This window comes from Syzygium oleosum, unplaced genomic scaffold, assembly GCF_021117445.2.
Source record: "Syzygium oleosum isolate NSW1041296 unplaced genomic scaffold, Sole_v2.1 Sole_v2.16, whole genome shotgun sequence".
Lineage (NCBI taxonomy): Eukaryota > Viridiplantae > Streptophyta > Magnoliopsida > Myrtales > Myrtaceae > Syzygium > Syzygium oleosum.
In genome coordinates, this window is record NW_026607500.1 from 3,913,172 (window position 1) to 3,926,885 (window position 13,714).

A 13,714-nucleotide genomic window follows, 5' to 3' on the forward strand; every position below is an offset into this window, starting at 1 on the left:
ACTTACCATCGCAAAAAAGATTGTTGTACTTAGTCATGTGTAATTACATATATAGTTATATATCCAACCACGTATTTCCTAAAACAGATTTTGAATTTGTAATGTCAAAGCTACATAATTTACAACCAAATAGTTACATAATCATGTGTCCATAAAGTAGCATATTTTCAAAAATATATTCATGATATCTTACATAAGAGAATCGTCCATCGTAGTATATAAAGTAATATTGATATAAATTCGAAAATTAACAATCCTAAAAAATCAAAGAGAAATAATTCTTATTAATAAAACGAATACTAATACTTTAAGCACATGATGAAACACTAAAATTTAACACATAATCATACTATGACGGAGCCCCTTCAAGCAAGCCCAATGAGTGTGTGAGTAAATTTTGTAGAAAGAAAGGCTTCGTCCTCGTTGAAAATATGACGTTTGTGGAAAATTATTTTCATGAAGCCATTTTCAAAGAAAATGACAATATTTTCTATTGTTCGGCTGAAATTTGAAAATAAACTAGAAAATATTTTCCATCGTTTGGTATCTGATTTTATTTTCTGGGAAAAATTACCAAAAAATTCAAATTTTTTAATTATTTTTCTTTTCTTTTCTTTCTTTTTCTTTTTGCTTCTTTCTTAGCCAGTCGCCGGCCACGACATAGTTGGCGATTGGCCATAGGCAAACTTGAGCCTCGCCCGAGGTTGCCAGAGGTTGATGAGGCTTTGCGACCTCAAGGAGCCTTGCCCAGCTTGCCGGATTTGGCAAGGCCCAAGCTCGCCCGTGGCCGGTTGGGCAAGCTTGGGCCTCACTACATCTGGCAAGCTAGACGAGGCTCGAACTTCCCCATGGCCAGCGACCGGCTGAGGAAGAAGAAAAAAAAAAGAAAGAAAAGGAAAAAAAAAGAAGAAAAGTTAAAATATTTAAAAATAAAAGTAAAAATAATTAAAAACTCGAATTTTTCTAAAAAAAGAAAAGAAAAAAAAATAAAAGGAAAAGGTGTTTGGTGAAAGAAAGTACTTGGTCTAGAGGTAAAAGAATAATGAAGGGAAATGTTTTCCACATTCGGGAAAGCGGAAAATATTTTCCTCACTTTTGAATGTGTTTTTTCCATTGGTGGAAAATATTTTCCTTGACTGATTTATTTTCCGTGAATAGAACGCGAGAAAATACGGAAAACATTTTCGTGGAAGTTGTTTTCTGTGAAACGAATAGAGCCAGAGTAAAACTCTATCCTCACAGAAACATATACTTGGAATGGAATTCATATTTTTTTTTGCATGCAATATATGTGCAACTTTTCTAATCTATTATAACGAGAACAGAGGAAAAAAAGGCCAAAAAAAAAACTTCCAAATTTTCGCTAAGCAGATAATCGAAGGATAGAAAAAGTTATGATACTTGATGATGGTTGTATCCAAAAACGAAAAATAAAAATCCAGAGATGCTACATTCTTAGGCTTGGATCATCCAATGAAACAAGACAGATGTGAATATCAAACGCAGATGCCTGAATCATGCAAAGGCCCAAGTAAAGATCAACTATGTGACAAAGAGATGTACTTTGAGTGAAGCTGAGCCTCGCTCCTTAAACCACTATCAATGTCAAAATAAGATTTCGCAGGGCGGTCTTCAGTATCGGGAACTCGAGGCCAAGAAGGAAACTGTAGTAATCGGGTACTGTGATGTATGCAAGTCCCTTCACAGCATCTGAATCTTCTGTTTGATCTAGCCTGGCAACAAAGGGACGCATTTTATTTGATTCTGGAAGGCAGGACCATCGTGGAATCTGCTATCATAATCCGGGGCAATTCATGATGCGGCATTTTTACCTGCTGCTCAGCCTAAGTCGGCCGTTTAGCCCAAGACATTAGGTTGCAGTGATATTTCAGAGTACCCGAAAAGCACTCAAGCTAGTCAAACGATATTCATCTGAGTAGATGAAATACTTTGTATACAAAATTTTTCAAGAGAAAAAGAAAAGACAAACTAATGCCAGATGATGTTCAGTAACATCACCTCATCATTCTTTTTGAAATTTTCCATCCTATGATCATATAGATCATCAGGGTTGTCGGGTGCCTCTCATTAATCGCATAAATAACTCACATAAAAAGTGCATGCCATGGTGACTTTTTTATTTCCAGTAATGTCTATTTATGGGGTGTACGAGCATATATCTGGACTTTCTGCATCGCATTCGCAGATGACTATTCTATTCATCATCACTGGGCAGAAAAATTGGCCAGAGATTACTGCCCATCCAGTTATTTCTTCCATTTCAATACTCCCGCTAGCGAATACTCCATGTATATTGAATATATGAGCATATTATCTTATCAACAATAATCGGTCAGGTAGATGGAAGAAATTAAGAACACCAATGACCAGAATGATTTGGAAGTTCAGAAATGCTGATTCATGCACTTATTTGAATATTTGTGAAACGGGACAATGAAGTTGAACTGTTAAGTAGTATGCATTGCATTCTAAGTCATCAGAAACAGTACATATTCTCTTCATGGCAAGAAAAGTAAACCAAGCAATTGCTGGGCCTTGTTGAGAATTACTTCATGAAGGAAAGATATTGCATTCTCTAAAGAAGGAAAAAGAAAAAAAGAAACATTAGAGAAGAAAGCATTCCAGTTACAAGGAAGTCTGAACAACGGAAGTGGAACTCATGGATCATCATTAAATTGTAAACATGCACGAACTTTTAGAATGCACATCAGCCTCAGAAACTTCAGACTTGCTCGAGGAAGCATAAAATGGATCTCTCTCGAGTCCTGATTTAGATCAATGGCCTACCACAAACTTCACAAATATCTGGCCTTTCTAGAGAGTTCGAATACTAGAGCCTGTCCTTTTGAGGTATGTTCTTGCAATGTTGGATATTACGTGTTCTCAGCTGCTTCAAGTTCGACAAATCTGGCAGTCCTCGAAGGGAATCACAGTGTGAGATGGTCAATGTTCTCAAGGATGTCAAGCATTCGAGGCCGTCTAACTTTACCAGCTCGCAGTGAGAAATAAGCAAGGCTACCAAGGATGAGAGATTTCCAAGTCCTTGGATTTCCATTACTGAACATGAGAGGAGCTCCAATCCAGATAAAGACTTGAGATACATAAGCTCCGGCAATGTCTTTAAGGATTTGCAGCCATGAAGGGTCAGTTTTTTCAAACTTTTGGGTAGTTGTGGGAGATGTTGCAGGTCTGGACATTGAAGATCAAGCTTCCTTAGCTGTGAAAGAGCACCCATTTCCGGTAGTGCAGTGAAGCCCGAGAGGCACAATTTCAAGGTCTCAACTTTTGTCACTTCGCCAATCCCAGAAAGGCTGAGCGGCTCCACCATCAAATTTCCGTCTGTGCCGGGAGATGCCTCCTCCAAATAATTGGCAAGGTGCAACTCTTTGAGATTGGTCAGATTCGAAATATCCAAAGACTTCAATTTACTTGAGTCATAAGTGAGACGCAAAGCGGCTAAACTAGAGGGAAGCAGAGGAACCTTATGAAGATTGTCACAGCCATATAAATCAAGGTTTTGGAGATGGGAAAGACTACAGATGCTCTCTGGTAGGCTGCGAATATTGGTATGTGACAACACCAAAATTCTCAAACGAGACAAGTCTTTGATCTCCTCAGGAATTTTTTCCAAACTCCTACAGCGTGACGCATGAATCTCCTCAAGCTTCTCCAGTTTTCCAATAGATTGAGGGAACTTTCTAATGAAACTTCCGTCCATTTTCAGCATCTTCAAATTTTGCATATTACCAATGGCACGTGGTAATTTATCTATTCCTGTACTCGAGAGATTCAGCTTCTCTAATGATGTCAATTTTCCAATGGCGTCTGGAAGTTTCCACATCAACCGACAATCCCTCAAAGACAGTTGTTTCAACTTTTCTAGCCTTGCAATCGAATCTGGGAGCGTGGTAAGTTCAGAGCCATCCATCGAAAGAAATTCTAGAGATTTTATATCACCAATTTCACTAGATACTTGTGCCAATGATTTATAGTTGCAGGCGCTGAGAGTTTTCAGATGCTTCATATCTTCGGAGACCGGAATATCTTCTATACAAGTTCCGTCAAGTCGGAGCTCTCTCAAAGCTTCCAGAGAATCAAGTTCTCTGGGCAAGTTACTGAGGTCAGTGCAGAATTTCAAATCTAAAATTTGCAAACGTTGCAACTGACCAATCGATGGGTCAATTCGAACCAAATGAGAGCAATATTCTAAAATCAGCATCTCCAAAGCCTTGAAATTAGAGAAGTTTGGAGTTTGTATTAAGTCAACGCAGCCTCTGAGAATTAAGACTTTCAAATTCCTTGACAACTGCAAACAATACAAGTAGACAGAAACTGTTAATGTTGCAGTAAGTGTTCAAGTGAAAACGGAAATGCAAAGTATTTGAGCTACCTTTATACTTTTCCAACCCTCCCAACCTTCAGTTACCTTGCTCCACGATAAATCGAGAATGACCAAGTCCTCCAAATTCAAATTTTTTACATTAAAAGCTCTCGGACAACCGTGCCAACGGAGCCAAAGTAACTTCGAAAGAAGATTCCTAAAATCCTCCTCCTTACTATCAAAGTGATCCAAAATGAGGAGACGGAGATTTGGTACTCTTTTAAATTCGTCAGCAGTCAAACAGGTCTGTGATCGATCATCCATGTGTTTTTGTTTAGTATTAACCATGTCAAGACACAGAGCTTCAACATTCGTTTGGCTCTGTTGGTCAAACACCATTGTTAGACAGAAGCCAGTGTAACCCCGATACAGAAGTGAACTGAGGAACATATGTGTTTTGCTCTTTCCTAAAGGGATCAAAACAAGGAGAGTTAAATATTCAATAGACAGACTAAAAAAGAAATGTCAAATCTTACCTCATCTTGTTTAAAAATCTTCCGAGCTTCAGTGGTCCATAGTCTACTGTTGTTCCCATGTTTCGTGCGATTGTCTTGAACAATTTGCCTGCCAAGCTTCCTCAGCTGATCATGCATCCACATCCTATTGTCATCTCCAATCTTTACCATGGACATGAGACAGAGCTTCTCGAGTTCTAGAGAAGGGAACAAGTCAAGTTCCTTCCACATGTAAGATGCTATTCTTTTATCCTCTCCTACAAGAAAACAAGCTATGTCGAGCAAAATATGCTGTTGGGAACTGCTTAATAGTTCATAATGAATCTTCAACTTCTTCTGGACATCATCGTCAGGTAGTTTTTCTAACTTTTCCAGCAGAGCTTCCCATACTTCTTTTTTATCCCGAAACAGAGACAAGTGTGAACCTGCGAGCTCAAGAGCTAATGGAAGTCTTCCAGTAGCGGACACAATTCTTTCAGAGAGATCATCATAGTCATGTTCTGGACAATCCTTTGCAAAGGTGTGTCTACAGAAAAGTTTTAGAGCGTCGCCATGATTCATCTCTGTGACATCATAAGTTTCTGTTACTTCACGCCCACTGAGAACTAATTTATATTTGGTTGTGATAATGATCCTACTCCCTGAACCGAACCAATTGAGACTTCCAACCAATGCTTCAAGCTGCGTCTTCTCATGCAAGTCATCCAGAAGGATGAGGACTTTCAGTGTGCTGAATCTATCTTTGAGGAAGCTAACTCCTTCCTCCACCGAGTAGAAGTTTGCCAAGTCCCTTCGGATGATGTCAGAAACCAACTGATTTTGCAAAGCTACAAGACCCTTTTTTGCAGAAGTTTCTTGAATATCGCCAAGAAAACTGCAACGATCAAAGAGGTGGCAGATATCATTGTAGAGAGACTTTGCGAGGGTTGTCTTGCCAATGCCCGGAATGCCGGAGATGACAATCATCAGCACGTCACTAGAGTCAGTATCCAACATTCTTCTCAGCTTAGTCAAGTGGTCTTCAATCCCGACTAATTTGTCGGACAGATTGAGCTTAGCCTTTCTCAATTTCTTCATAACTTTTGAGACCATCATTGTTGCGAATTCTCCTTGCCTAGAAAACAGTCAAAAGTTTCAGAAAGAAGGAAAGAACACGACGTTATGGACACTAACTGTGGATAAGGATCTGAAACTGATGAAAGGTGAATGTGACTGAAATGTCGAACGCTTGGCACATATGCAACAGAGTGTCTCCCAGTCAATTCAGAGTGACCCATCAGCCAACCCCCAAAAGAAAAACTCAGATTGACCCTGGGCCATGCCCATCACAACCCTTGACAGACCCTTATTCTGGAACAGTGATGGTGCCGTTTCGAGACCAAATGGAGGATTGTCCATTAAAATTATTGGTTCGGGATGCAGAAAAGGAAAGAAAGCAGAATTAGTTACAGATCCTTAAACCTTACCCATTATCATCGTTCAGTTGCCGCCCTTTCAAAGATGTCACTTCTTTGAGGGCATCCACCCATTTCTGGATCGTATCCTGGTCAACTCCTTTCTTCTCGTGTGCCTTTATGTCAGCGGCGTAGATTCCCTCCTCATTCTTCATTTTCACATCCCATGCCGAGATGTGGAAGAAGACCGGCATGATGATCATTCCATCTTTGAGCCACTCGACCATCTGAGCCAGCTCTCGGAGGCACCATTTACTCGAGGCATAGCCCTTAGACAGGATGGGGATGCCGATCTTCGACAGCTTGATTGCCTCAGGAAGCTGCTTCTTGATGTACTCTCCCTCGAAAAGCTCTTCTTCGTCTCTGAAGGTGCGAACCCCGGCACCAGTGAGGCTGTTGTAGAGAACATCGGTGAATCCATATCGGGTGTCGCTTCCTCTGAAGCTCAGGAACACGTCAAAGTTGTTTCCTGTCACCGGAGCCGATGATGCTGAGCTCCAACTGCCGTGAGGACCTTCTTTCGACATTTGCAGCCGGAAAGCAGACGACAAATGCACGGAAGATTTCCTCGGACAGACTCTTGACGATGCCACACTCTGGCCCGGTTGATTATTGGAGAAGTAGACGCTCCGTCTGTGCGGAATTTCTACTGTTAAAGGGTTCCTTGGACTGGACCAGATCCGTTGAGGCTTCCAAGTAGAACCACCGGACGATAAACAGATAACAATGACTGTTGGGTGAGTCAAACCATGTCACTTTCCACACCTCAGTCGCGGTTTTATTCCTATTCTATTCAATGGTTCATTAACTATTTGATTATAAAATTCACCAGAATCGGGACGAGGCACTGCTCCTAGCCTTCAACTAATAATAGCTAATTCATGTGTTCCATGCTAAAAGTTCAATTTCTTTTACGAAAAATAAATTATTTAAAAAAAATTTCTTAGAAATAATCGATCGACCACTTTTTAAAATAAACGAAAAATATTTACATCGCTACGTAAATATTTAGACATAAATTATTGTCGATAATGAAAATATTTTTCATTTACTAATCATTTCAAGCGGTACAAGCGATTATTTGATGGATTAATAGTGAAATATTTCTGTTGTGAAGATGATTTTATGCATTCTTATTAATTTGATGGTAAGAGAAATTCTTTCCTTTTTCTTTTCCTAAAATGCGGATTTGAAAGAAAAACAACATAAAAAGTTCATTGGATGGAAAATTTGCTCATACTTCAAACAATGGATAAAAAATTTTGGATAAAAATTTGAAGCTCTAAAAATTGAATATTATGGCTTATTTGATTAATTGAACAAAATGTACTTAGTACTGTTCTTTATATTAATGGGAAAAATGCACAATAAAGTAAAAATAAAGATAATAACATTACAACGACATATCTTATTAAAATTAAGATTTTGAAAAAAATTGAGACCAGATACTTCTTTTATTATCAATATATCATTTCCCTTTAAAAATAAAAGATGATTTTTATGGCATAGGCCTTTTCCCAAAAAAGCCCCCAGCTTTCATTTGTGGCACAAATGTCTCGTAAAAAAGTCCATATTCTCATCCAAAGGACAAAACTAGCCGTAGTTAGACTTGCCGTTAGATACATCAAAGACCGGTAAGTTGTCTAATTTAACAAATAGTAAGACCAAAAGTTAAAGAAAATAAGTAAGAACATGAGCGTCCCATGATTAAATCTATTGTTATTTTCTTTATTAAAATTCAGAAGTTAATGGAAAGGAATTTTTTGACGTGCTAGATAAAAAATTGAAAGCACAATTTCTAAGAGCTTAGAGTTAAGCTTGTAAAATCAAATATGTCTCGTTATCGATCTAAATCAGATACACTAAATATATCTTATTTGATAAACGTACAGTAGTGCACTAAAGCACTTTCAATGGATGGCTGACATGTGACACTCTCCATGAGTGACATTTATCTTCCCGTTCTTTTGAAAAAGTTTTCTTTTATTTTTCTACTTTAATTGAAACTAAAATTTTTCCCTTTTACTTCAAGGGACATGTAATTTTTTTTAATATTACGAAAATCTCCTATTCTCACGATGATCAAGTATACTCCTAGAAATATTATTTCCGATAATCTATTTCACAAGTCTTTTTCGAGTCCCTGGCATCTAGAGACTAGTATAATGGTGATCTAATTATAGTGGAAACATAGGTATTACGTCCTTTTCTTTCTTTCTTTTTCCCCTTACTTTTAGATACAATATTTATGTCGTGGCCCAAAAAGACAACAATATAAACATTAAACGATCGTCTCATGCGTAGCATGTGCTAACTAAACTGCCGGTGCATAAATGATTAATAAAATCAGCTCATGTCGGTCGACTCCATTCAACACCAAGATAGAACCGCCACCGAATAATGCCTAAAATGCAACGACCAAGGGCGCGTAGAGGAAGACCTCTTGAAGTGAAAAGGAAAGGCCCTCTTGGAACTGTGAATTTTATTTTATTTTTGGTCGAAGAAGCTGTGAATTAGATGGCAATGGCTCAGCACTTTTCTAAGTCAAGGTCAATTAATCAGTTTATTTTATTACGTCAATTATATGAGTTCACTGTAATTACTTTTCAATAAAGAAGTAATAGTGGGTTAGCTGTTAAGGCCACTAGGGAACATACATCGAGGACCACAAGAAGGCAATGACTAGAGAATTGTTTTTAGTCAATTAACAAATCAAATTTTTAGTGAATATTTGAAACGCATCTCTAGCTTCCCTATATGAACATATGAAACATATGAAAGGACAACATTGGATGGAGCAAGGGGTACAAATTTGTTTGTTTTCGATGACCTGGAATATTTAGATGGAATGAATGTTCCATCGAAATTAAAAAACAAAACGATGATCTTGTTGAAGTTCAAAGTCTTGATAGATCCAAGATCTTGGATGCGTTGAGCATCGACTCATGGAATTCCAGTAAAATAATGGATCTTTCTCAATTGAAACATTTGAATAAAGTAAATGTTAGCCATCGTCAAAATCTAGTTTCCAGGCCTTCATAGGAAGAGTTCTTGAAAGAGTCGGATATCTCCTAGTAAAACATATCATTATTTCAAATCAACTCCCGTCAAATCCCAAGACTCCACAACGCCCTAATCCATGATATGCATGAAATTCCATAGCTTAACAATTTCAAAATCGGATTTCGCAGTTTAAATTTCACACAATCCCGAATTTATTCCCTAATTCTGAAAATCACCCCGATTAAACGAACAAAGGGCTCGAATCCTTATTAAACACTGTGAAACGGAGTTAATTTGACTCGCCAAGATCCTTGGAGCGCGCACGCGAGAAACCATTTCTTCTTCCCCTTTTTCTCATTTTCTTCTCTTCTGTCTCAGGCGCCTTTTTCTTTTCCTTCTTCTATTCCACGGACGTCAACTGCCGAAAGAAAGAAGAAGACCTCTCTTGTAACTTGTTTGGGCTGGGCTTGACAAAATAATATTTTGGACTTTGGGCTTTTGTTTTAACATTCAAGCCCAACTATTGCACAGGAAGACCAATCAGCTCCACTGCCTTTAGCAACACCAGGATTTCCTCCTCCGCATCAGGGTTGGAAATAATATAGTAATATTTGATGCAAAGAAGTTCGAGCAACCTTTTCCAGTTTGCCACAAATTCCTCAGTGAAGGAGGAGTTGACAAAGCAGATTGAGAAGGAGAGGAAGCCATGAGTGAGAGGTGATCGTGTGTCCGGAAAAGAAGTTAAGGAAGAATTGTGGCGACTTGGAAACTCGGGATGAGCATGGTCTAGGTGGGCAATTCCCACCTTGAAATCTGGAACCACTCACTTAGGACCGATTCCAAAAAATTGGAACTGAGAACCGCTTGTTAGTTCCATGGATCCACCTGAGAATTGGACCGTCGGTCCGGTCGGATTTCCAAGTGGGTCCATGGAACTGGTCCCATGTTTGATGTGGGTCCATGGAACTAGTCTGCCATATTATTTCTTCCGAAGATTGCTTCTTCCCCAAACATGGAAGCAATGAATCCATTTTAGTTTGCTGGTAAGCAGGATATCAAGATGCTTAGGTCAAATCCCAATATGCTAAACACAAATGGGTCTAATGACTTTCAGTGTGGATCTTTGTCCACTAAGAAGCACATCAAACTTGGCAATAGTAAAAGGAAAAAGAACAAATAAAACTTGCATTTCCTTCATAACCTTACTTGCCCTGCCCTATTTATATATAGGTTCAGTCCGGTCCGTTCCTGGTGGACGGGTAGGCAGTTCCACGCTTAGAACCGGGAACCAGATCAATACTCATCGGTTCTAGTAAATTGGAACTGGAAATTGGACTGGTTCCCATGAGAATTGCCGGTTTTGGGCCGGTCCGGTCCGGCTCCGGGTGGTTCCCGATTCTTTTGCACAACCCTAGTGGAAACATGATGCTGCATCGAGGTATGTGCATGAATAAGTAACATAAATTCGATGGCAAACCGCATCAATGAGAGATAGAGCGACATAGTGCCTCGTAAAAATAAGTGCATGAATAGGAGCAATAAGACCCCCGACGAATGAGAAATGGAAAGGTGTCTTTGAACGCACGTCCCTCCATGTCGAAGCATGCCAATAGGCGGCCATTATTAAATGCTTTAGGAAAATTTTTAAATAAGGGCTTGAAATGCTCTCATTTTTTCAACGGCTTGAAGTAGTTATAACAGTTTTAAATAAGGGCCTAGCCTCGCCGGCCGACTAAATATTCGGGTTGGTCAAGGGCATTTTCATCCAAAGATAATTTTAACATAAATTTTAGTTAAATTAGATTAAAAATTAAAAAAAAAAAAGATAAAAGTTTTTTTTAAAGAAAAAATCAGGCAAAAAGGCGCCGGTAGGGCGACGACGATGGCTGGTAGGGTCGCCAGCACCTCGGCGAGGGCCAACGACCCTCGCTGACCAGAGCAAAGGCCAGTAGGCCCCCGCCAGAACCAAGAGAGGGCCACTGACCTTGCGCAAGTCTAGCAGCCCTCGTCCAAATCTGGGAGAGGGTCGCGGCCCTCTCCTAATTCTGGCAAGGGCCTGCTGGCCAACCCCTCTGGTCAGCGAGGGTCACCGGCCATCATCGCCGCCCCACCGGCGACGGGGCGATTGGCACGGGCGGAGGGCCTGTGTGCAAGTTTTTTTTTTTTTTTTAAAGTTTAGCTTTTCTTTTTCTTTTTTGAGTCTGCTTTTTTATGGAAAGAAAAAAACAGAAAAAGGAAAAAAAGGAAAGAAAAAAGGGAAAAATCAAAAAATTAAAAGACGAAAATGCCTTTGACAACTAATGAGGTCAAACCGTTCTTTGATATTAACAGGGCCACTTTAGACTCTTATTTGACACAAAGTCCACTTTAGGCTCTTATTTGAGAAAATAAGGACACTTCATACTTTTATTTAAAATAAAGTCTACTTTAAATCTTTATTTAAAAAAATGAGTACATTTCGAATTTTTATTTAAAATTTTCCCAATGCTTTATAGAAAAAAAAAGACCATGTAGCAAGCTATACAAAGAAGTTATCTTTTGAGTTCAAAGCAATTGGCAGAGGATGTATGGACGCAATGATTACCTGTCTTTGCTCAGAGGACGATGTCATCAGTTGAAAGATTTCCAGTAACACGTTTCTTCAAAATGATTGATAATTTAAAAGTTGAAAGGTATGGTCTTTAAAAGCACAAAATTTACCGCTTCAATATAATGATGGCTTTCAGGCGTTTGAAAAACGTGAAGTGTCTTATTGATTACGGCATCCCACTAGTAACTAATGTGGGTTAAGGGAAGTTACATGCACCGGAGCAGAAGATCGACGATGGGATTGATCGGATGAGTATGTATACTCGAATTGAAAAATCAATGTCAGACAGAGGAACAAACCAAAGAGATATTTCATTAAGGCAGCATCATGATTACATGTTATTTACAAATACCCTGACTTCTCTTTGGAAAGCTAACATGATATGGTCAAACTGACTATTTTCAAGTAAAAGCTGATTTATGATGCGTCGCTTCTTGGCCATCTCCTCGTTGAGTGGATTTTTCTTGCCCATCAGTGTATTAAAAGAACCAGTATCCTGCCCCAAAGCCCCTTCAACCTGAGTCATCTTGGGAGAAAACATTGCATATCACCGTGATTCCACGTTAGCAAAAATTTGGAGCAAAGGAACAAATCAATGTACGCACTAAGATTTTATATCACAATGTAGTTCATATTAACCTTTCAAAAATTACACTAAATATGGAGCAAATCTGTACGCTTTGTCGGAGGCGACAACATGGTACAACTTCGTCGGAGGTGGCCACGTGGTTCGTCGGACGGCGGAGACGGCAAGAACTACATAGCGTCAAGGTGGAGGTGGAGGCAGAGGCGTCAGTGTCGGCTAGGGCCAAGGCGTTGAGAGGTACAAAGCGAGTCGAGGCGGAGGGTGTCAGCATTGGCGTCGAGAGGTACAGGCGTCAGCATCGGAGGCGACGGAGTCTACTCGTCGGAGGCGTGAGTCGGGAGGAGGGAGAGTGAGCAGTGCGAGAGTCCAAAATCTAGAATAGAAGCACAAAGTGGAGACAGGAGATAGAGAGAGAGAGAGCCTTGCTTTTTTTCCAAAATTTCAATTCTAACGCAGTGGGGCCCGGGCGACACGTGTTGCCCGATGAGTGATTCGGATTTTGCCAGCGTGAAATCACAGTGGTATGCAATATTTTCTCGCCATCTGGATGTCTACGAGTCTTTGTTGATTTCGAACTTCGGCCAATTGTCTCTCAAGGTCTGCCTCTTCAGCATCAAGACCAACCCGATCATTCACCAAAGTCTGCTGGGCATCTTGTTTGATCTTCAAGCTATGACAGACTTCCTCGATGGAATTATGAAAATATTGTTGGAAGATGTGCGATATCTTCGATATTATATTGATTGCGATTGCTACGCAAGGATCAATGGGATTGGATTTGATTTGTAAAATATATTGTTTCCATTATTCTTTTTCACATTGTATTATAAGTATGTACTTTGAGTATCGAACAATATAAAAAAATACACATTGAATTTCTCCCAAACCCTTTTCTTCCTATCTTCGATCTTGCTTTCTTTCAAATATCGATGGTTTTTTCAGAGACTACCAGAACAGCAATTCTTTCGCAGTTTTGTTGATAAGTATCTATCCCATGAAGAAAGTCAGCCAAGAGATCTTCACATTGTTTCTTGACCTGGGAGACTTTGTGAAACGGATTTCACCACCACATAGTTCATTCGCTAAAGAAGCCGCTTGGTGATTATCGGGTTACTTGCAATCGAAGGAAAACCACCCTAGGAGAGTTCGAGAAACTCGGTCCATTTAGCCTCAATCACTTCGTCAATAATGATAGATGCTAACGAGGATTCAGATGTAACATTA

General features: G+C 39.5%; 1 protein-coding gene across 1 annotated transcript; it reads right to left on the bottom strand.

The window, feature by feature from the left end:
* Positions 1–2,438: 2,438 nt before the first annotated feature.
* LOC115671578 (disease resistance protein RPV1-like) lies at positions 2,439–6,905 on the bottom strand. The gene is made up of 4 exons (XM_030593210.2): positions 6,324–6,905; positions 4,879–5,971; positions 4,412–4,723; positions 2,439–4,327 (listed from the first exon to the last, which is right to left on the bottom strand). Exons 1-4 carry the CDS (start codon positions 6,836–6,838, stop codon positions 2,852–2,854), a joined length of 3,396 nt encoding a protein of 1,131 aa, XP_030449070.1. The 5' UTR covers positions 6,839–6,905; the 3' UTR covers positions 2,439–2,851.
* Between the last annotated feature and the right edge of the window lie 6,809 nt (positions 6,906–13,714).

Bases quoted from the DNA above. Each gene is read 5' to 3' on its own strand.
- LOC115671578 (XM_030593210.2), bottom strand. From the start codon at position 6,838: ATGTCGAAAGAAGGTCCTCACGGCAGTTGGAGCTCAGCATCATCGGCT. The intron at 4,724-4,878 runs GTAAGATTTGAC...TTTGACCAACAG, and splicing joins AGATTTTTAAACAAGATGAG to AGCCAAACGAATGTTGAAGC. The intron at 4,328-4,411 runs GTAGCTCAAATA...TATTGTTTGCAG, and splicing joins AGGGTTGGAAAAGTATAAAG to TTGTCAAGGAATTTGAAAGT.